We start from the raw sequence: 23,878 nt of genomic DNA on the forward strand, positions 1-23,878 counted from the left end.
AAGCTTGTTCTAAGTAGGTGCTTTAGACCACTGAGCCATCTCTCCAGCCCCACATCTCTCTTTTTTGCTAGAGGGGGTTGTGGTTTTTTGAGACAGGAACTCACTATGCAGCTCAGGGTGGCCTTACACAGTGATGATCCTCTTGCCTCAGCCTCCTGAGTGCTGGGATTACAGGAGTGTACCACACTCTCACATAGCATTAATCTCGTTTGTGAACCAACTGAACAGGGCTGGTTCTTCTTCTTAGTAGAATATCCCTAACTATAATCTCTACCTGTTGCTCTTGGTAATCTTGGAGTCTTTTTAAGGATTCTAACTTAATATGCTTTCCCTGGATAGGAGTGATCTTCATTCCAAATTCAAGATGAGTATTGCAGTCATAAATTCATTTTTTTCTCACATGGGTACAGCAAACATTAGAAGCCATTGCTTTTTTTTCTTTAATGTTTATTGATATTAGTATATTAAATCAGATATAAATCCCAAGAACCTAAGATTATTTTGGAAGTACATCTGGAAGCTCAAGCTCATAAACAAAGAAAAGATGTGTGTTCTCGTTCTGTCATTTGCCCTTCTCTTTCTCTCTCTGATGGTGGGGATAAAACCCAGGGCTCATGAATGTGAGGCAAGCCTTCAACCACTGAGCTACATCCCTAGCCCACAAAGATAGATAAAATAGACATGAACAGAGGTAGAGATGTATATCTCAAGGCTAACTTTGAAAGAAAGGCCAAAAGTGGTCTTTTGCTAGGGGATATTTATTTTGTCTCACTGCTCAGTGTTTTGCTGTAAGAAATTTTTTTTCAGATGACACTCAAAGCATCTAAGTTTGACTTTAAAAGAAAAAAAAAAAAAGTTTGAAGTTAATAGTTTAGTGCTTTCCAATTCCAGGTTTTTCTTTGCTTGCCATGAGAAAGTTTGCTTTGGTAGAAAGAGATGTGATTATACATTAAGACTTGAGAAGTACAAAGTTGAGATTCCTAAGCTGAAACTCACTTTGGGACCAAGTTGTCACCTCTCTGGCTGTCTGTGTGTGTTGAGATTTTGAGGGTTTGAGTTTAGCCTGAATATCTACAGTTCAGATAACTTCACTAATGGCTTTGGGTGAACTATTTTTAATGCTATACTTGAGAATCTATTTTGTGTTGAAATAAGAATTATAGAAGCTGATTTCAGTAATTACAACTCTGCTGTGATATGAACTTCTCCCAGGGAACAACCCATCATTTTGATTTACTCCTGCCCAAATCAGAATTTTGATAGCTTAACATGAGGGGTTTTTTTGTTTTTTTTTTAACTAATGTATATCTATACCACCTAAAAATCTTGATCTTCTCTTTGATATTCTGAAATTTAATCCACATATATTCTCATTCATGGTCTATAGCTTTTGAGAGTTTTGCAAAACTAAGATTAGGTAGGTCTCTTGGCAGGATGACAGTTGCAGATGTTATTGTTCTAGTATTTGAGTTGCAGCATCTTGAGTTCTGCTAACCTCCTCTTAAAACAAGGCCTACTAAACGAAATTGGCCCTTAGAATCTCATTGTTTTTAAAGGCCAGTCATTATTTGTGCTACTAGAGGACTTAGTGTTAGAGAACATCTGAGAATGCTTTTCATTCTGTTTCTGAGAACTACTTAAATACAAAAACTTGAAATGCTGAAATGCATGTTATTGCCCATGGGAACATTAGCCTAGGGACATGGAACCTCTGCTGCTGTGAGGAGGAGCAGAACTTGTCGAATCTTTCCTCTTCAGGATTCCACTGTCCACATGCTACTAACAGTGGACGGTGTCCTAACATCTCTTGAGAATAAACAAGCGTGGCTTGGTTATATCCTGGGATGCACAGCAGGTTGGTACTGTTTCAAGGGCTACTCTGCTGCCTTGTAAATCCACCTGATTTATGGAATGGACTAAGAATATAGAAAGAAGGTTCTTATTTTAATCTTAGCTTCAAAATTGAATTAAAGGTGACATTCAGGTTGAAATGTAAGTAGCAACCAGGCATGTCAGTACATGCTGCTTAAGAGGCAGGAGAATCACAAGTTTGAGGCTAGCTTGGGCAACTTAGCAATACTCTTTTTTAAAAGAATTTTTAAATGTAATTAATACTAGAAGGAAAATATATTGATATTTTCTGTGGAGGGTTTCATGATTATTTGTATATTCATATTGTCAAACTTTGTAGATAAACCCTATGTTCTGTCAGGATATCTAAAGAGAATTCTCAGATAATTTATTGTATTGGTCAGTAGGGTTTGAAATGGAACACAGTATTGCAGTGTAAGATGGAAGACATTTTTGGCATTGACTAGGAATGCAGAACTGCAGATCAATTTATGTCTAACGGATAGCAGAAAGGGCCACTTCTGCTTAGTCTTAGCTGACATATATCACACAGTTGGAGTTGGTATCATTAAAAATCTGTCATTCAGAGCCATTCCCATAGGATCTGTTGACTGGGTTTGAGGTGCTTAAAAAACACATCTGAATCATCGTTCCTCAGAAAACTAGAGATGGTTGGCGTCACTGCCTGGTCCTAACTTGGACCAGCCTGCAAATAATCTTTCCAAAAGCTAAATGTAGAAGAGGAATAAAAGAAAAAAATACCCTTTCAAGCCTTGGAAAGGTCACAAGTGACGTCATGGCAGAATAGATGATACAATCTCAAAGGTGAATGCTGGACATGTTTCTTGTGATAGTTCTTCCTTTGTTTACCTCTGGAAAAAAGTGTGGTAAGAGCCCTCATTTGCCAGAGGTCAGTCTGAGTTCATCTCATACCTTTTAATAGTACTTTTGAGTACACTGAAACAAGGTTAGAATATTAATTTAGCGTCTTCATCTCCAGCTGTGGCAGCATAAGGAGGCTGCAGCTCCTGTACAGGCTTCCCATACTATGGAAGGGGACTAATTGCTAGGTGCAGGCTCATGCTGACAAGCTGCTCTTTCCCCAGCAGCCACTGAAAGCAACTTTTAAAAAACATTATTATTAGCACTTGTAGCCTGCTTTTGTATTTCAGAGTGCATTCTAATCATTTCTATTTGCTCTTCTTATTGATGCCCCAAGAGGTATCAATAAGAGGTGTTGTATTGTAACGGCTCCACAGTGTGTGTGGCATACCAGAGAAACGGACTAGGTGATCTGCTTCTTGGGCATCCTCAGAGCAGGAGCGTAGGTGTGCATTCCCTTCTTTGCTCATTGAAACCATTTCCTCCCTGCTTTTTATTTGGTATGTGAATATTGTAGCTTTTATACTTTTAAACTGCAGCTTACAGTAGGAAGTGTATTTTATATAGTGTACACACTCAGAAACTGGAAATATTTTTGCTCACAATATGCACAATATTTTTTCTGTTTTATTATTTAAGCAGTTTCAGCTCACTATTTCTACCCTGCTTCCCACTGGGGATTGGGCCTAGGGCCTTTGTTTTTGGAAACAGGACCTCACTAAGATACTGTGCTAAACTTGCACTTGCCATCCTCCTGCCTGAGCCTCCCAGAGAACTGGGATTATGGGCATAAGCCACCATGCCTGGCTTCAATTAAATTAATTGTAAGAACCATCGATTTGTCACGCCCCACCATGCTAAGGATACTTGAAGCTAAAGAGGTTGTAGTGGTACATTTTCCTGGAACGTCATTTTACTCAGAGATAAAAGTAGAAGCATATTTCCTTTTTTAAACAAACAAATTCACTTCATGAAACTTCAGAAAAATGTTATTCTTAAGATAAACTACTAATGCCAAACCCAGACTTTCTCCTGCTTCCTCCTCAGTGTGTCCATACTTTCCTTTGCTGTCAGGGGAAGTTCACGAGGAAAATGAGAAGTGCTGTCTTTTTTAACTAAGTTCACATCTTGTCTAAACCAAAAAAGGGGCTGGGTAGATAGCTCAATAGAATAAGCGCTTGCCTGGCAGGTGCAAGGTCCTGAGTTCAATTCCCAGTACCGCCAAAAAAGTAGGGGGAGGGAACTCAAAAATCTTTTGAGTACTATATTTTGTAATAATTCTTACTCACTTTACTTTCTGCCAATGACTGTCTTAAAAACTGAAAATCCTGTGATAAACAAAAATCTCTTCCTTGGACTGGGGAGATAGCTCAGTGGTACAAGCACCTGCCTGGCAAGTACAAAGTCCTGAGTTTGATTCCCGGTATCAAAAAAAAAAGAAAAAAATCTCCATGGAATTTATACTCTGCTGGAAGTGAGGTATGTTACATTGGGACGAGCAGTAAACTAAAAAAATTAAAATAAAAAACAGAATCAGATAGTAATGAGGATAAGATAGTGGAAGAAAGTAAAACAAGGATTAGGATATGGATTCCTAGGGTTGGAGGTTGGGTGATGCCATCTTAGGAATACAGTAGAATCATGAAAATTCTGGCAGAGAAGATAATATTTGATTAAAGCAAAAACCCAAAGGAGGCAATAAGGAGCCATGCAAAGGGAAAACATTGCAGACAAAAGAAAAAGAAGTAGCAAAAAGCCCTGAAGTAGGGGCATGCCTGAATGCGCAAGGAGCAGCAGCAGCAGGCTCCTGTGGCAGGAGTGGAGCTAGTGCTGGGCAGAAATAGCAGCACATAAATCAGAGAGGTAACAGGCCGCTCTTTATTTTTGGTTTTATCCTGAGTAAAATAGGAAATCAGTAGACATTTGAACAGAGTATTATGAGCTGACCTACATTTTAAGATCACTGCCTGAAAACTGAACAGAGATGAAAATACAATATGTGTATGTACCGTTTCTTCCAGATAAATGTATTTACTGTGTGTTGCAAATATATACTAATAAAATTGAAGAGCAAAAATTTAAAAATCACTCTGGCTGCTGTGTTGAGAATAGACTGGAAAACTAGGTGTTGTAGAAGGATTTTACAGGGAGGGGATGGGTAAAGAAGAAGTAATGCAGAAGTAAGGGTACTTTATTTTTTATTTTTTTATTAATTTTATTGAGAAACAAATAGCAGTGAGGCAGTTTCAAAACTAGTTTGTAGGACAGTTTCAATAATTAATACATTGCATATTTTTGTCTTCGTTGTTGTTATTCATAGTACAAGGTGCAGACATGATATCCTGTCCAAACACTATGGGTACAAATCTTTCTTCTCATTGAATTAAGAGAAAGTAGCTGTCTATCTTCACTATTTTGTATATGCAGATACAAAATGGTCCTTCATTTGTATCCCCTTTTTTTTGTTTAGTTGTCAGAGATGGGTATTCCATTGCCATTTAAATATTGTAGGTACATGAATTCAGCAAAATAATCCAATATAGTCTAGTCATCCATAATAGTAGGTTATCCGTAGGACTGGCAGTGTCAGAAGTCGTTGACTTGAGCCTTTTACAGCTCAGCATATTAATATGGCTTTGCTTTTTATACCTTGTGTTTATACTTTTCTGCTGGATGGTTAAGACCAAGATAAAGTAAGGCCTATATAACAAGTGTAACTTTTGTATCTGACAAGGGCAGTCAGTGATTTCTAAATTTCTGTGTAAAAATATGTAATTGTTTATTCCTTTTTTTTTTTTTAAGTAAGGATACTTTAAAAGGTTTTGCAGTATTCCACTTGCTGAGTTTGGTGAGACAGCAGTATATTGTATTTGGGGATGGCACAAAGAGGTGAAGAGTTTATTTTGGACATGTTCCTTTTGGGGTATCTGTTTTCAAAGTGAAGAGTTATGTAGGCAGATAGGTAGGGAGGTAGGTAGGCAGGCAGGCAGGCATGCAGGTGGACAGACAGATTGATTCATTGATTTCCCATAGGCAAGCTAGGTATGCATGCAGTTAAACTCTTGGAAAGTCACTATCCATCCTCTCTAGATTGTATCTTCACATTCTGAACCTATTGGGATAGTAGACTTTAAAATAAAACAGAAGCTAAGCCTAGTGGTACACATCTGTAATCCTAGCTATCTGGGAGGCTGAAACAGGAGGACCTCAAGTTTGAGGCCAACCTGGGCAACAGTGTAAGACCTGCACCTCAACAAAAAACAAAGCAAGGAACTCCTGCCTTGCCCCTTCCCATTTTCTTAATCAGTATAAGGCCGATTCAGCTTTTTCAAGAGTAGTCATCATCACAATTAGGGATTTGAACTACCTTCAGCTCTGTTTTCTCTTGGGTCTTAATTTTGCCTAAACATCCAAAGAATGATTGACGTATTTTTGGTGACTCTAACATTGTTTGGATTGTGATCCACTAAGTATGCTATTCTTCCTTAGGCTTAGATACAGTGTTACTTTAGCTCAGTGATTCAAATTAAAATTTCCTTCACATCCTCGCATCCCTCATCCCTACCTCACTGAGGATCCGTGTGCTCAATGCAAAATGTTCCTGATGGAATAATGAACATATGAATGAGCTGGAGCTAGAAAAAATTGACAAGCTGTTATTTCATTCCATTTATTTACCATCTTCTTAATTTTATATATTTTGAACCAGACAGACAATATACTAGTGAACTGAAGACAGTCCCTGTACTCACAGAGTTCATCGTAGTTGAGCCTGGTGTAAACAGTTCTCTGCTGTCAGAGAGGTGCTTGCGCTGGGTGCTATGAGGAAGGGTTAGAACTTCCCAAGGAATCTCAGGACCGAACTGGATCTTAAGTTAAATACATATTCTCCACACAGGCAAAGCTTAAGAAAAATATAATAAGTGGAAAGAACACCGTATTTTTTTTTAAAGGCTCAGAACTATGAGTTTCAGTATTAGAGGACTAAACAGTAATTTTGATAGGTTTGAAATGAAGGAATAGTCTGCAGAGGTGGGCAGGAACTGATCCAAGCGAGCCATCTATTTTTGATAATAGTAATACTAATTTGAGTATATAAAAGATTTCAAGTAAGATTAATGTGGTTATCCTTAATTATGAAAATGTCTCAGTAAAAAGAAAAAGAGAGCTGGGAGCAGTGGCACATGCCTATAGTCCCTGTACTCTGGGAGTCTGAGGCAAGGATCACAAGTCCAACCCTAGACTGGGCAACTCAAAGACTTACCAAGCCCCTGTCTTGAAATTAAAAATGGCTGGGTATACAGTTGAGTGCAGAAGTCCTGGGTTCAGTCCCAGTACTGTACCCACTCTCCTCCCATAAAACAGGAGATGAAGTAGAGGGAGTTTTTCTTTGCTGAACAAACAGTTGCTGTAGTATTTGTTGGGATTGGGTACTGTTCTACATACTTTGCAAGTATTAATTCATTATCCTTGTAACATCCTCATGAATTGAATATGAATACTGTTGTGGTCTCATTTTCACAGACAGAAAACTGATCAGAGCACTACTTGCCTAAAGTCACAGCAGCTAGCAAGTGTTAGATCAGGATTTGAAGTCAGATATTCTGACTCTTAAGACTGTTCTGAAAACCTACGTCTGCTGTCTCTAGGTAGAGTGTCCCTTTCTCAAGATATTAGTCTGGAGTAGAGCAAAAGTCCTGGGATGGTCTTCAGATTGTCTTGAAGCCACTGAAATTATATGTCAAAATATTACATGTTATGTTCATTTCTCAGCAAGAGAGGTCTTGGCTTTCATCTGTTTATCAAAAGGACCTAGTCTAGCATCTCTTACAAGAGTATTTCATGGATTTTCTATTGTGAAAAGGACACTGATCAGAATAGTGGTTCCTCAGGACAGGGTGCTTATGGGGTCATTCTGGCTTCTTCTTCAGCACTGTTCTAATTATTATCTGATTGGTCTGCCTAGGTAGATTTCCCAAAATTCTCAAGCCTGGTTCCAGATTTAGAAATTGTGATTCTTTCCCATAGATTGAGTCTCTGGCATCTGTTTTGAAAAAGCTATCTAGATGATGGTATCTATCTATCTAACCATCTAACCAGGAACCAAACACAGGACCTTACGCTTATCAAGCAGGCACTGTGCCACTGGCCTGTATCCCTGGCCCTGTCTAGATGATGCCGATATGTCTTTGGTTAAGAACCACTCCGCTGTGGAGGACAAAGATATTTTCTCTGCCTATCCTTAATAACTCAAATGCTTAGGACATAGTAAGCATTGTTACAGTTTGTATCTAGTTGAGCCCCCAAAGCCTCATGCAGTCATAGGGTGGACTTCTCAAGTTTGTGATTAACTCATGATCCACTGGGACTGTGGGTGTGAGTACTACACCCAGCCTGGGCATATACCCAGAATGCGACTTAAGGGAGAAAGACTTGCTCTCTGTTGGCATTGTTGCTGCTACTCCTCCCATTTGCTCTCTGCTCTTTGCCATCACCATGAGAGGTTGCTGTCTGCCATGTGTCACTCTGTCTTGGAGCCTGCTGAGTATGGACTGAAACCTCCAGTAACTGTGAGTTAAATAAACCTTTCCTTCCCTAATTTTGAGTGTCGGCTGTTTGTCCCAGCAACAAGGAAGAGTAACTGAGACAAGCATTAATAAATATTATAAATATTAGTGGAGAGAATGTTTTGAAATATGACTGCTTTGTCTTCATGAGAGTAATAAACCAGGCATAGTGGGGCATAATTTCAGCTACTGTGGAGGCTGAAGCAGGAGGACAAGTTCAAGCTCATTTGGGTACTTTGCAAGCTCCTTCTCAAAATAAAAAGCTAAAAAGGTGTAGGAATGCAAGTCAGTAGGAGAGTACCTCTGAATTCAGTCTCCAACATCATAAGGGGAGAAAATGTTTAGTCATTAGTAATTAGTCACTCACATATTACTAGACACTGTAATATGACCCATGACTAGCCCACCCCATCTCCCAGCTTTCACTTCTAAACGCTCTTTATAGCGCCTGGCACTTCAATATCTCCTTGTTGCCCTTATTTGAAATATGAATTCTCTTCTCTAATTCATCTGCTGAGTACCAGATGAGTTAGAAAATACCTGTTTCCCAGAAGTCCACAGCTAGAATAAGTCTTTGCAGGTAGTGCTCTGGTGAGTCTTAAAGGATGTCTGTGGTCCTTTCACTCTGCTCTGTCTTTCTGGGAATCATGCTTCAGCATTTTGGGCATTGGGCTCTGTGACACAGGTTAGAAACTCCTAGTCTTGATAATTGGAAGGTTAAGAACACAAGCTACTAGAAAGGTAATTAGAAGGATTCTCCAGGGAGAGAGATCAGAAAGACTGTGTCAGGGAGACAGAGCTAAACAATCATGGAAGAGGAAGGAAAGGTACTGTTTCAGTCAGAAAAAGAACAAATGTAAAAGGTCTGCAGGTGGATCAGAAAGATGATGTTTGGATCTCATAGCCAAGATTTTGATGGGGAGATAGATATGCAAATGAAGTACAGACATTTTCCATTAAAAAAAAAAAATAAGAGGAAGAATAGTGGTACTAAACAAGCACTTTTGCTTATTTTTTTAGAGCAAAATAAGATGAAATAGTTACTGATTGCAAAACTTGCCCAGAGAACTGTTCTGCTTGCAGTGCTAAGAGCATAGGTAGGAATGTCACTGGTGACAGGAACTGATGGGGTGATAGTTTCGACAAGTTCTCTTCCTTCATCTTCATATGTGCATCTTACAATCTATGCAGTGCAGTCTGCCGCCTCTTGAGTCATGTCAATCAGTGTCGCCCCAAATAAAAATGCCAAGTATAGCATTTTTAAAAGCAGCATGCTCTGAATTAAGAGACCATGCGAAATCACAACCCAAGCATGTGTATTGTGAGAATAAAACTAATTTGTATTTATTTATTTATTTATTTATTTATTTATTTATTTATTTTTATAGTACCAGGGATCAAACTTGGGACCTTGTGCTTGCCAGGCAAGCTATCTCCATGGTCCCAAAACCTAATTTCTTGACTTGCCTAAAGTCTTTTCCTTTTTATAGTCATCAAGTTGTCCAGTGTTCAATACAACAAACTTTTTGATAGGACCTGGAAACAAGATTCTATAAGAGAAATAACTTTAAAACTTGTATCTGAAAAAGTATAATTACAGGAATTATTGCAGTAGTAATTATGGAAGAAATGTAACCCAGGTTTAGGATCAAGACAGAGTTGAATCTGTACCCTGATTCTATATCCCTGGATGTTATGTCACTGTGAACATCAGTTTCTGTATCTGTAAAATGAAAGGGATTGTGAATAATGCCTACTTTGTTTGGGATAGTTATAGAAATAATATTAGTAGGTACCTGGTAAGTGATAGCAACCTAGTATGAGTAATCATAGCAACTGTCAACTAAAAAATACTTTAATTGTAGAAAAAGTAGGTAAATACATTATTCTGGGCATTGGAATTGTGCCTTGAGAGCCCTCCTGGAGAGAGGTAAAGCGCAGGTGGCCACAGCTTTGTCGGTGGAATAAGGAAGGGTGGATGTGCTTTTGACTGTATAGGCTGCAATGCCTGGTTGAGGAGGCCTGCACTGACTAAGAGAAAGTCAAGAGATAGACTTCTAGACGCACCACTGTTCTTTCCCTCCTACCTGGCTTCCTAGGATGTCCTCATTTTCCCTTGTTGCTTTCTTGGCAGGTGGCTGTTAAAAACAATATTGATGTCTTCTACTTCAGCTGCCTCATCCCACTCAATGTACTTTTTGTAGAAGATGGCAAAATGGGTGAGTTTGTCCTCCTGTCCTTTGCTAAATATACCTTTGCCCTTCCTCTGAATGTCAGACAGAGCATAACCAGAAGCACAAGTTACTGTAAGGCTTAAAGATAATTGGGTAAAAATATTCTAAATCCCTAATAATTGCTCATTTATCTGCTCAAGTCTCAGTGGCCTTTTGCTATTCTGCCATTAGTCTCTAAATCACCATGCCCATTATCTGCATAAGCCAATCAGATCTGTGTCCTAAGATGCAGAGTAAGAGGTTTGAGGTGAGGAAGATATGAATTTGAATCTTAGTTCTGCTATTTATTAACTGTGTGGCCCTGGACAAGATGATTAGCTTTTCTATTTCATTTTCCAAGTTTGCAAAACAGAAATAGTTTTTATAAGACTTAATGGGGTGAAGCACATAAATTTAGCACTTAACCCTGTACTATGTTCAAACTGGCTCAAGAATTCAGTACTTTGTAATAATAAACCATTAGTACTCCATGTGACCTTTGGCATTTCTCTTCCTCTGTTTATGAAACCACCTCCAATAAAACTAACTTATATTGGTACCTGTTAAATTGTACTGGCATTTATTTGAACTTTACAGTAGGACAGATAAAATTATCTGTGAGGAAATTGAAGCTCAATATAGGATCACTGGACTTAGCCAAGGTCACTCAAATAGGAAAACTAAAGAGCCAGAACTGAAAGTAGACTCTTTGCCAATGCATCTGAATGCTATTGATGTGGAGCTAATGGACCTGGAGGATATACCACCTGGGCCCAGCTAAAAATTGTCTCCAATTCTGCTAGCTGTATTGCAAGAGCCAGCATACAGGAAAAGTGGTGCAAGGCATCAAAGATGAGAATGTAACAGATTGTGCACATTTGCCCTGCCCCTGTGCTTCCTTCCCTACACAGAGCGCCAAGTCTTCCTGGCAACATGGAAGGATATTCCCAATGAAAATGAACTCCAGTTTCAGATTAAGGAATGTCATTTAAATGCTGGTACGTAATAATTAAATTTCACCTTCATCTTCGCCTACCCAGTGCTTCAGTGGTTGAAGATGTGTTAATCGTCTTCAACATACCAGGCATGAAGTAATGGAAGTGACTCCTGATGATAGGTATTCTCCTAAAAATTGAAAGGACCTGCGTATTCTAGGCCAGTTTGGGCTACAAAGTGAGTTCAAGGCAGCCTGAAATGCATAGTGAAACCGTGTCTCAAAAAGTAAAAAAGAAAAAAAGGGAGGAGGGCAGGAGGATAGCTTAATGGCTTATCTGCCTGTCTGGCAAGCCCAAGGTCCTGAGTTGGATCCCCGCTACAAAAAAAAAAAAAAAAAAAAAAAAATTGAAGGGACCATTTGTCTTTTATATAGCAGCTTTTGATAATGGAGGAAAAGTGGCTGACTTTCTGAGATCCTATACTTAGAATCCTATTTATAATGAAAGACTATGTCATGGTTGATTAAAGCCTAGATGATAGTTCTGTGTGGTTTTTGGTTTGATTTGGTTTGGTTTTTGTACTGCCTTTTGTCAGCTTTCCTGTGATGCTGCTAACCTCTTTAATCACCATTAAAAATCTCCAGAACCTTTTGTGGTTTATTACTGTAATAGAACGTAAAAAGGGGTAACCTAAGAGAATAAACAATAGCAGCTGTCATCTGTAGGGCTTTGTTTTACTGGAATATTTCTGTTCAGAGTTCTACCTTTTGTATTTTACACACAGGCACAAACACATTTAGACGTTAGTGCAATTTTGTCTTTCTGGCTTGGAAGGCAAGTGAGCCTTGGTGCTTGGGCAGCGCCTCCTCTTTGCTCTCTGCATTGATGGTTCTCACAGGGTCTTCCAGCACTCTGCATCTTTGCATTGAGTTGGAGCAGAACACTGGGGCAAAGAGGCAGTACAGTATAAAAAGATAGAGGAAAAAACCACACAAGCTGCCTTTGGAATTTTGGAGGCTTTTGTTTGGTTGATCTGTGATTTTTGTTTTTGTTTTATTCTTTGAGACGGGATCTCACTGTGAAGTTCAGGCTAGCATTGAACTCACTCTGGAGACCAGGCTGGCTTCAAACTAGTGGTAATACTCCTGCCTCAGCCTCCCAGGTGCTGGGATTGCGAGTGTGCGCCACCAGGCCTGGATTTACATACTGTCTTCTCATTCTGACATTTTGTTTTCAGCTTTTGATTTTGGTTTTCTATATTCATCTTTTCAGAAAACTCTTTTTATATTAGCACTTTTGAAATCCAGCTTCATAGTGCTAAGCTTCTTTCTACAATGCCTGTTTTAAAAATGATGATCCAGTAATAATTCTTGAAGACCTTCAGGGGGCTGAATCCCCTGACTAAAAGACAGCCTGATGTCCTTTAAAATAAAAACTGTAGACACAGGCTCACTTCTTATAAGGTTTGTCTAACATCCCTTCAACCTCTATAGAGAGATGTTTGAGGAGAGTTTTCTGTGATTTCCATCAAAATAATTAGTTGATTTTCTTCTTTGTGTGCTGTACTCTTTTAAGTAAGTGACAGTGTTATCTGTCCCTACCTTTGAGGCTCACTAGTCGGTTAGCCATGAACCTCAGAGGTGAGCACAGGAGCTGGGGAATAGCTTTGTATAGAATGAGCAACTTGGAAGTCCCTGGGTGCTGAATCTACAGTGGCTAGAGCTGAGAACCGGAGAGGGTCCCATTAGATTAAAGAAACAAGCTAATGGGTTTATGTTGCTTTTTTGGTGGGAGGTGGCAGGGGTACCAGCGATGGAACTCAGGACCTTGTGCTTGTCAGGCGGCACTTATGTCACTGAGCTATCTCCCTAGCCCAACTAACAGGTTTGAAACCTGACTGATAGCTCTTTTTTCCCCCTGCCTTTTGTCAGCTTTCCTATGATGCTACTGACCTCTTTAATCACCATTAAAAGTACCTCTCCTCCCCACTTGAGAGAGACCAGGTTCTGTATTAAATGTCACCCCATGGTAGTTGGTCCACTGGAAACATTTCAAGTACGATGTTCCTGAGGCACTGGTTCCCCAGAAAAGGGAGTTCTGTGGCCAAAATTAAAAAAACAAAACATGTGATATCACTCTCTTTAAAAAAAGTTTCACATTGGCACACTAAAAACTCTTGAGAAGTCCTTTTTTGAAGAAAACACATTTAACTCAGTATTCATTGAATTTATTTGACTGGAATTTTAAATCACCAAGTGTGTTTGGTTTGGGTTGGGTTGGGTTGGGTTTTTTGAGATAGCAGCTTATATTGTATGTCAACCAAGCTATTTTGTATAGAAATCTCAAGCGTACAGCAGTCCTCCTGCCTCAGCCTCGAGAGCTAGGATTACAAGTGTGTACCACCGCACTCAGCTTATTGTTAACATCTTCTGGAACTCCATTGTTCCTTGAACATGATCTGAGAAGTGCTGAACTACAGACAGCAAACAAAGGTCAGAGTAACTGGAAAGCAGGTTTCATTTTGGAAGTCCACTTTGAAAGGGACTTGCTTATTCAAAAAAGAAAATAGAAATTTGAGTGACTTAGGACTTTATTCTGGCCTGCCAAAATAAGAAAAAGAAAAGATCCCCCTGCTTCCTGGTCAGTTTCGAACCCTTACTGCACTTTGGTGATGGCGATTTCCTGAGAAAGGAAGTGCCTGGCCTTTCTTCAAGTGAGGCTGTGTTCTTTCCAAGTGATGTAGTCCTTAGGGTGGATTCGTTTATTCTGCCATGGCCTCGTGCCAGTTCCTCTCTGCCTTAGGTGCCCTAAATACCAAATGAACTGGTTTTTCAGTGACAAGCCATTCTCTGACAGTGGAGCACATAGAACACAAGGAAAAACAGTTTGTTTTCTCCAAGAGCCCAGTGCCATCATTTTCCCACACTATATCACTGCTAATCTTGCGAGACAGCTTCCTAAAACTAACGTTCTTCTTTTGACTCCACCCAGGTGTGGAGCTCCTGGGCTTTACATTTCCTTCCAGTGTTGGGTGGGGGCAGCAGGGACTCACTTTGTAGTGCAGGCTGCCCTTAAGCTCACTGTGTAGCCCAGGCTGGCCTCAGACTCCCAGCAAGCCTCCTGCCTCAGCCTCCCAAACTAGAATTACAGGTGTGCACCACCATGTCTGGCTTCTTTCCAGTCTTGATGGTTCTATTAACAGGAGCATTTACAGGTTTAATCCCTTCTTATTCAACACCCTAGGCCTAGCTGAGAGCTAAAAATAACCTTCTTTCCAGCTGATCTGCCCTAATCACAATAGCAGCAACACTTAAAATAGCTTTTCTGTGCTAGCAAAGATGGGTGACAGATGGAATGAACACTCTGAGGGCTACAGGAAGTCACAGTCTTAAAGGACTTACCAGCCTAGCATCGAGCTTTTACTTTCGCTGTTTCATCTCTAGAGAAGAAACCCTCTTCCCAAGTCTTAGTAAAATCTTTTTTTTTTAAATGTATTTAGTGGGCTGGTGAGATGGCTCAGTGGTCTAAAGCACCTACTTGGAACAAGCTTGGCAAAGCACAGGGACTGCAGTTCAATGCCCCAGCACCACATGCCAGCCAGCCCCGCCCCCTGGTGGGCTGAGCTGGCCACACACACACACACACATAATAAATAAATTATTTTTTAAAAAAGTAAAAATAAAAATGAAATGTAGACCCTTTAATACAGGGTCTACAGAGTTTTTCAGGTTCTCGCTACATAGGTCAGACTTGTAATGATCCTCCTGTGCCTCCCAAGTGCTGGAATTACAGGTGTGCGCCACTATGCCCAGTCTCAATCGCGATCTCAGCGCGCCCCAGGGGCAGGGTCAGCATGGCAGGCCCCAGGATCAAACCCCCTGGCCCCTGCGTCTGCCTAAGCACGCGCACTTTTAATCACTGAGCTATTTGGCTGGCCCAAGATCTTAATAGAAAGATGTACATGTAACAGTGTTTATGGTATCATTAGTTATAAATACTAGAAAATTTTATACCAGAAAGAAACCAGTAAACAAGACCCCTTCTTCCCAGCACTGATGTCTTCTACGGGTGTCTGAATTTGTTCTACTTGTTACCATTGCAGCAGCAATTGAGGTTAATAGATACCTGGGAGGGCTGGCCAGGTAGCTTAGCAAATTAAAGCTTCTGTTTAGGAAGACTCGGGACTGGGGGTTCAATCCCTGGGCTTGCCAAGCCAGCCCCACCCCTGGGGTGTGCAGAGAGGGTGATTGAGACTGGGCGTGGTGGTGTGCACCTGTAATCCCAGCACTTGGGAAGCTGTAAACAGGAGGATCACTACAGGTCCAATCTACGTAGTTAGTGAGAACCTATAAATCCTGTAGACCATGCACTATAAGTAAAAAAATATATATAATAAAATAATATATACACACACACACTCACACGCACACACACACATAAACATACATACCTGGGAATGCTACCTTAGGTATATAAGAAGTTGCATCTTCAAGTATTCTACTTTGTAAAGCTCAGAGACATGATGTGTCTGTTTTCACTAGTTAAGCATGGTAACAGGTACTTCTTCACATATCGGCACTAGGAGAGGCCAAATTCTGTTTGTTTGTTTGTTTGTTTGTTTGTTTGTTTGTTGATATTGGGTCTCACTATGTGTAGTACAAGCTGGCCTTGAGCTCACTATGTTGCCTGAGTTGGCCTCGAACTTACACGGATCCTCCTGCCTCAGCTTCCTGAGTGCTAGAATTACAGGTATGCATGACCATGCCCACCACTTCCTATATGTATTGTGGCACTTCCTGTCATCCATTAGAATTTTTCAAAACTGGAAACCTTCCCTACAGTACTTAACTCATTCATTTGCTCTGAACGTACTTGCTTTGAACTTGTTAATTGAATGCCCAAGCAGGGTCACAAATGAAAGTTCTCTACTCCTCTCTACCTCTGAGTATCTTCTTTACTCTTACTGTGGCCAGAAGAAATGTGACCATAAGTAAGAAAGAGAAAACGAGAAGAATAAGTTGTGTTGCGCTTTCATTCTCACAGTCTCCCTACTACAGGACTTCATCTTATTTTCCAGAGTGTAGGTATATAAAACAAAAAGTTGGTATGATGTCTATTCTAGCCAGGGATATAGAGGAACAGGTCTGCAATCTCAGCTGCTTGGGGTTCAGGCAGGAGGAAAGGGCTGGGCTTATAGTTCAGTGGTAGTACATATGCCTAGCATGCTGGAGACCATGGGTTCACTCTCCAGTGTTAAAAAAAACATTGGAATCTTTTTAAGCTGCTAAGCTACATCACCTCAATTCAAGGGCTGGGGATGTAGTTCAGTGGCACAGCACCTGCCTGGCAATCACAAGGTTCTGAGTTCCATTCCCAGTACAAAAAAAAAGTATGGTGTGGTCTTACCTAAAAAGATCTAATCCAGACTGGCAAGGAAGCTCCTGTGTCCAGTTTCCATTGCGACTCGTAATCAGTGTATTTACCACAATCTGATTAGTTCATATCTGTATATCTTCAGCCTAAAACTTAGCATCTAAAATATGAGGGCTGCTGATGGAGAGGGGCGCACATGCATGTTGTAGAGCCCTTCTCCCCTTTGGTCCTCTGATGGCAATCGCAGTGCCGCAGTTCATTCAGTGCGAACAGAGCCCAGTTCCTGGTCTTTCGCCTCTTGAAGGTAAATGGCGCACCTGTAAGAAGTCTGGCAGCATCTGGGCCTTGCTATATTTGTGGAATGTGCTCACACCTGTGCACACAGTGATTCTTCAACCACATTCCTAGAGTGTTTTCTGTTGATGGAAAAGAGCAAAGGCCTTGAAAGTTAGGAATAGCTTTTATAACATAACACAAGCCTCTATGCTTTAAAGACAATCCTGTCAGAAGAATTTGCCGAGCTCCTGCTGGTGATGTTGCTTAGTAACCTGTTCTAAGCTTAGTAACCTTCACTGAGACAGCAAGAACTGTCTGACCCCCCACAAGGTGATTGCAGGGCTTGTGGAGGCCCCCTTCTCCAGCAGTATTGCATGTAACTACTCTGAGATACACTTGGCTCCTCAAACAGAACCAATCCTTAAATGGTAACTGTTGTACTTGGTGTTGGTTAAAATCTTGGAGATGGAAGAAGAAAAGTAAGAACTAAGTGTGGTAAAAATAAAGAATGAATGTCACCTTCGTACATCTTCCTCAGAGTTTTGCTGGTAAGTGTGGGAAAGGGACTTCAGGCTGAGAAGTGCTTCCAGAAGGAGCCTGCTATCTGAGTGGATGGTTATGTCGCTAGTGTTTTGCACACACTGGCATTTCTAACTCCCATGTCAGACACATTCACAGGTATTGATGACATTTACCTGTGGTGTCCCAAGTGTGGTGGAAAGGATGATGCTGAAAACTCCACAAGATCCCTGGGTTGAGAGCCTGCGTTTAGGAGGGTAGGCCATCCTGCACACCTTTTCCTAGAGAGCTCACTAGAATATGACAGATTTTTATGTGGGAGAACTTATTTCCTGAAGTCGGCATGAATAACTTGCAATCTCTTAAGAAATAAACATAATAAACAGTTAACAAAGAAGCAGTGCTTATCATCTCTGTTCTTAAAGTTTCTCTTTCTCTGTGCTGCAGCATCTACTTTGAGAAGTGACCTTTATTTCTGTTTGTCTCCTTTCATGCTGTGTGCAGTCAGGAGAAAGAGCCTAAACACCAACCTGTGCCTCCCCTGAAGTAGTAGCAATGAAGACTTCCACCGTGACTAGCAGCAGCATCTGGGACTTCAGGGCGTAGCCCCAGTCACCTTTGTAGAGCTTCAGTCTCTCTCGAAGTCTTATTGAGACTGTTTGTCACCTTATTTATTTGGGGCCATGATGGACCCTAAAGTCTTTTTTATTAAGTGTTGAACACATAATACATTCATTTTGGGGATTGGTACATACATATATGTGTACTGCAGTTTGAGCTTTCTAATTCCCCTTCCCACTCTCGTGTCTGTCTCCTACCATAAAGTCTGAAGCAGACCCTCACTCCGATGTATAGCGACACGTGTGTGCGTGTGCGCGCACACACACACACGAGAAGAGGAAGGAAGGAAAGGGAAATGCAAGTATCTACATTATTAAATTTGGCTTGAGGAACTTCTGCAACTGTGCATCCTCTTCTGATCCTGACAGCTGAGGCCCAAGTGACAGACACTGAAATAGTGATGACTTGGGAAGGAGAGTTGGGGAGTTGCCCATCAGTCTGTGTATCCCCACTGACCTAGGACCAGCATTCCAGAAATGAATACACCCCACACACTCATCTCTGTCTTCATCCCCTTCAGATTAGCCTTTCTGGCACACAGTTGGGACTAATAAATCCTTAGGCCAACTCAGCTCTTAAATCTCTGCAGGTTAACTCTTACACTTTTAAATGCTTAGGTGTGTCTTGCTGTTTTCTGGATGTCTACTAGGCAGACACTTCACAAGCCTGTTCCTCACCATTTGCTGTTTGTGGGAAAACGACTTCCTGAAAGGTGTACCTGGGCACATGATGGTACTTGTCAAAGAACTTGAGCACATGTGCCTCATGAGGATGTTAGAAGAACCTTACTGTGCATTTGTTTGTGATTCTAACTGAAGATGTTGTATTTCTAGACACTGTTTCCAGCAAGTTGCAAAACAACAATGTTTATACTATTGCCAAGAGGAATGTGGAAGGGCAGGACATGCTGTACCAATCCCTAAAGCTCACTAATGGCATTTGGATTTTGGCTGAGCTACGCATCCAGCCAGGAAACCCCAATTATACGGTAAGGCCTTTCCCTTTGACAACATGCAGTTAATTATACACCTTATTCAGAGTTTACCAGTTTTTACATCACAAGTCCTTTATTTTAATTGACATACAGTGATAACTCAGTTCATGAACCTAATTCTTCCCACGAGTTTGGTCACAAACTGAATTGAACCTAACCATTGAGTTTGATTGGTTCTCATTCAGTTTGATTTGCAACTAAAATCATGGAAAGAGGGGCCGGGGAGATGGCTCAGTAGGATAATCACTTGACTGGCAAACACAAGGATCTGAGTTCAATCCCCGGTTCCACAAAAAATAAAATAAAATCATGGAAAGAATTAAGTTCATGAACTGTGGCACCACTGTCGATTCATCGTCACCCCCACCACACCCTTCAGACACAGAATCATTCATGTTCCACAGAAAAACTTCTTGCTGTCCCTTCATAATCAGACTCAACCTTACCCTAACATTGGCAACCACTATATATTCAACCACTATGTGTGTCATTTTAAAAATACTACATTAATTAAATTTGTACATAGGTAACCTGCTGAGATTGTTTTTTGCATCTAGCAAAAGGAGTTTGGCACCCACTGAGTTGTTAAACATATCAGTAGTTGGCTCTCTTTTAAGATCAACGGAAGTTGACCCACTGTGTGCATGGGCCACAATTTGAAGTTTTCTTTTTTTCTTCTTCTCTTTTTTTTTTCCCCCTTTTGGGAGTTTTTTGGGTATTACTAGGGATTCACACTGAGCTGCATCCCCAGGTGTGTTTTGAATCCCTGTCACTAAATTGCCCAGACTGAGCTTAAATTTGTAATCCTCCTGCCTCAGCTTCCTGGAGTGCTAGGATTACAAGGGCTTACCCAGCTTCTTCTTTATATTTTTTAAAATGTTTTTATTCTGAGATAATTATAGATTCACACACATTTGTAAGAAATAGTATAGTGAGGGGCCGGGGAGATGGCTCAGTGGAATAAACGCTTCCCTGGCAAGCACAGGGCCCTGAGTTCAATCCCCGGTTCTGCAAAAGAAAAAAGAAAAGAAAGAAATAGCATAGTTTATTTTTTTTAATTTTATTTTATTTATGTGTGTGTGTGTGTGTGGCCAGATCAGCCCACCAGGGGGCGGGGCTGGCTGGCATGTGGTGCTGGGGGATTGAACCATGGTCCTTGTGCTTTGCTAAGCTTGTTCTAAGTAGGTGCTTTAGACCACTGAGCCATCTCACCAGCCCCAGAAATAGCATAGTGAGTTCTTCCTATAAACACTCTTGAGGTGATCGCTGAAAAATATATTTATTGCACCCAGAACACAGGTATGCAAATAAAGAAATTCAGGTCATTGTGTTTACTTTAAGAGTACCTGGAACTGCCGAGGTCTTCAGAAGTATCTGTATCCAAAAAGTCACCAAGTATCTGATAGTTGTCACTTTATAGAAGCAGTGTATGCCATTCCTACATTACAGTAGTGGTGTGAGGTGCACTAGGCTATACAGGGTTGGTGGCCGTAAAAGAGTGCTGAATCTGTGCTGCACATGCTTAAAAGTGCAGAGTGCTCCTGAACTTAAAGGTTTAGATATAAATTTTATGGTCATTGAGCACTTACTGGTGAACAGAACCCCCAGAGGTGCCACCATACTGACAGAGCTCATGGTGGGATTAACCTATATGGGAGCTCCCTGTCACACTGAGATGATCCTACCAAAAGAGAAGAAGCTATTCATAAACCAGAAGAGGAGCCTGCACATAATAAGAGCTTAAGCCCTAGGAATAAATTCAGCACAAGAGAAATGCACATGAAAGAAAAAAAGAAAGGGGAGGGCAAGAAAGGAGAAGAGATAACATGGTGAGATTTTTGTCCTCATGGTATCCTTTTTAGCTACACCTACCTTCCATCTTCCCCCGTATTTTTAAATGGTAAATTCATTTATGTTTGCTTGCCTTCTTTTCTATTCTTCAACTAACTGCTAACTGGGAACCCTCTGCCCACAATGCCATCTAGATTCTAAATCTTTCATCGCAGTACCTAAATCTAATCCATTTCCCTAAGTGGTATGTGAGACTTCGTAATAATCACGCAGATCCATTCTTTCTTTCCATCGCTGTAAACACCCGTTACACTAGTGAGCTGATCTCAGCTCAGTGTTCACAAAATCTGGCTTATCCCATACTAGTGCATAAAGAGTGGTAGTCCCAGGGATGGGGAGATGGCTCAGCAGAATAAGCACTTGCAAGGGCCTGAGTTTAATCCCCAGTTCTGCAAAAAAAAAAAAAGAGTGATAGTCTCTTAGTCCTGTAAAACAAGTTGATACAACACTTCCCTCCAACCGTGTTCCATTAATAAGGTATGTTAATCCCATAAGGCCAAGGCCATATCTCTACAATTAGGGAAGTCTCACCTGGAAAGATAACTTGTTCAGTTGAAGAAGCATGTGTCCCAGACTATACATGAGTGGATATGTGAGTCCTGGCTTTGATGAGGCAGGACAAGTGACTCTTCTCCCTAGGTGGATCCAGATGGACAGCATTTCTGAGAGTTGATTGTAAAGTATGTGCCACCTAAATGCTAGCAGTTCAAAAGTGTAAGAACCAGAAGAGGCCTCTTTTCCCTTGGAGCCATACAAAGGGAAACCCAGAGTCCTAGCTATGAGGTGATATGGAAATATACAGGGAATTTTTACATTTTTTTAAAAAATTATTACACAAAAGATACATTGCCATTAATCTTCCTCAAAATACTCCCCCTCACAGATCCCCCCCCCCCCCGGAACTGGGGATTGAATTCAGGCCCTTGCACTTGCCAAGCAAGCACTTATTCTAATGAGCTGTCTCCCCAGCCCTTTTTTTGTTTTGTTTTTTGTTTGTTTGTTTTTTAAGGTTATTGATTTTTTTGGGGGGGTGGGGTTGGCAGTACTGGGGTTTGAATCAGGACCTTGCATTTGCCAGGCAAGTGCTTATTCTACTGAGCCATCTCCCTAACCCACTCCCTCTCACTTTGAAAGTACTTATCTCATTGGTCTTGCAACTTTCTGAAACATTCCTGGAAGTCCTCTTTCATGAGTGTCTTTATGAAGTGAGATTAAAAAAAAACATGATGAATGCTGCTGCTGTCACCAGATGCCATCTAAGAGGAAGACACACATGTGAAAACATTGTGATATGCCCTCATCCGGTCTGTTCACTGGATGTGGCACCATTCTACTTCTATCTCTGCCTCAAAGCCAAAATGACCATGAAAGGGGCCAGGGAGATGGCTCAGTAGGATAAGCACTTGACTGGCAAACACAAGGATCTGAGTTCAATCCCCAGTTCTGGAAAAAAAAAAAAAAATGACCATGAAAGGGTAGTGTTCTGTGTCAGTTCAGAACACTGAGCCAATCATAACAGTATAACTAAAGACAGTACTTAAGAGGACTTACAGGACTGCTTCAGAAAGTGGTAGAATATGGGGTATGTGTGAAATGACGGGGAATATTTGTATTTTAATGGGGATTAATGACAATATTAATGGAATAGTATTTCTAATTTAAGCACTGAACATACTTGTGGTGGCATGGGACAGTCCTGCTGGCTGGTAAAAGCCACTCAATAGTACAGCATTCAAGCTGGCAGGAACATATTAAAGCTTTAAATAAGTGTCTTTTGATGTTCATTTCTTCAATTGGTTTATTTTTTATTTTACTTTGTTTTTAGAATGTCAGTTATTCAGGGTTAACCAGTATCTTTTTGACCTTTTGCCTGTCTAAAGAGGCAGAAAGTGAAAGACGACACACATAGCTGTCCGCTTACAGAAGTGCTTGTCCGTGCTTGTCTCCCTCCTCAGTAGTATGCACTAGGTGGAGCAACCCAGAAGGGACCCTCCTAACTCACACTTTATTTTGATGGGATCTTATAAAGTGGAGACTGGTTGGCCTATGGAAAGCAGCAGCTAATCTTTAATGAAGCGGAGACTGGAGAACCATCCTCCTTGTCAGACTGAGAAGCTGGGGCAGAACCTGACACTGACCATCACCAAGTTAAGAGCCTCTACGTGTGCCTGTTCGTTTGGCAGTGATTCCTGTACCTCCGAGCAAAGCCTAGAAGCAGCTATGCCCGTGCAGTCAGAGGCGTTGGTGTTTTTAGTGTGCATTACTTCTTAACCTCATAGGCCCACAAAGGGTGGAGGTAAAAACACATCACAACTTGACACTGATGAAACTGGAATTGTAGACTCCACAGCATTTATTAACATGATCTTGTTTGGCTACTCCATCAGTGAAAGGTTATCTCTTATATCAGAAGTTTTCTTGAGGGGCCAGAGAGATGGCTTAGTGGAATAAGCACTTCCCAGGCAAGCACAAGGGCCCGAGTTCAATCCCCAGTTCCGCCAAAAAAAAAAAAAAGTTTTCTTGAACTGAATGTTTGGCTACTTTCAGAGTTATGCCAACATCCATACTAATCTTCCTTCTCCTTTTCCTCTTGACAGCTGTCGCTGAAATGTAGAGCTCCTGAAGTCTCTCAATACATTTATCAGGTCTACGACAGCATTTTGAAAAACTAATAAACTGGTCCAGTACCCTCCTGCCACCCTGTGATCGGTGCAAGCCAAGAACTCTTAACTGGAAGAAATTGTACTGCTGTGTAGAATCCAAACCCAAACACACTGAGGCCACCCACCAAGGTAG

The 23,878-nt window shown here is 40.9% G+C and overlaps 1 protein-coding gene across 1 annotated transcript in view; it reads left to right on the top strand.

The window, feature by feature from the left end:
- Nucleotides 1-23,872, top strand: part of Ap2b1 (adaptor related protein complex 2 beta 1 subunit) — a 124,247-nt gene extending 100,375 nt beyond the window's left edge. The window contains exons 18-21 of the mRNA XM_023703155.1: nt 10,435-10,519; nt 11,425-11,511; nt 19,071-19,225; nt 23,680-23,872. Of these exons, the coding sequence (XP_023558923.1) occupies nt 10,435-10,519; nt 11,425-11,511; nt 19,071-19,225; nt 23,680-23,754 (402 nt within the window). The 3' untranslated portion in view covers nt 23,755-23,872. The remainder of the gene's footprint in view (nt 1-10,434; nt 10,520-11,424; nt 11,512-19,070; nt 19,226-23,679) is intronic.
- The last annotated feature ends 6 nt before the right edge of the window (nt 23,873-23,878 follow it).

This window comes from Octodon degus, unplaced genomic scaffold (genome assembly GCF_000260255.1).
Source record: "Octodon degus isolate 3935 unplaced genomic scaffold, OctDeg1.0 scaffold00164, whole genome shotgun sequence".
Classification (NCBI taxonomy): Eukaryota; Metazoa; Chordata; class Mammalia; order Rodentia; family Octodontidae; genus Octodon; species Octodon degus.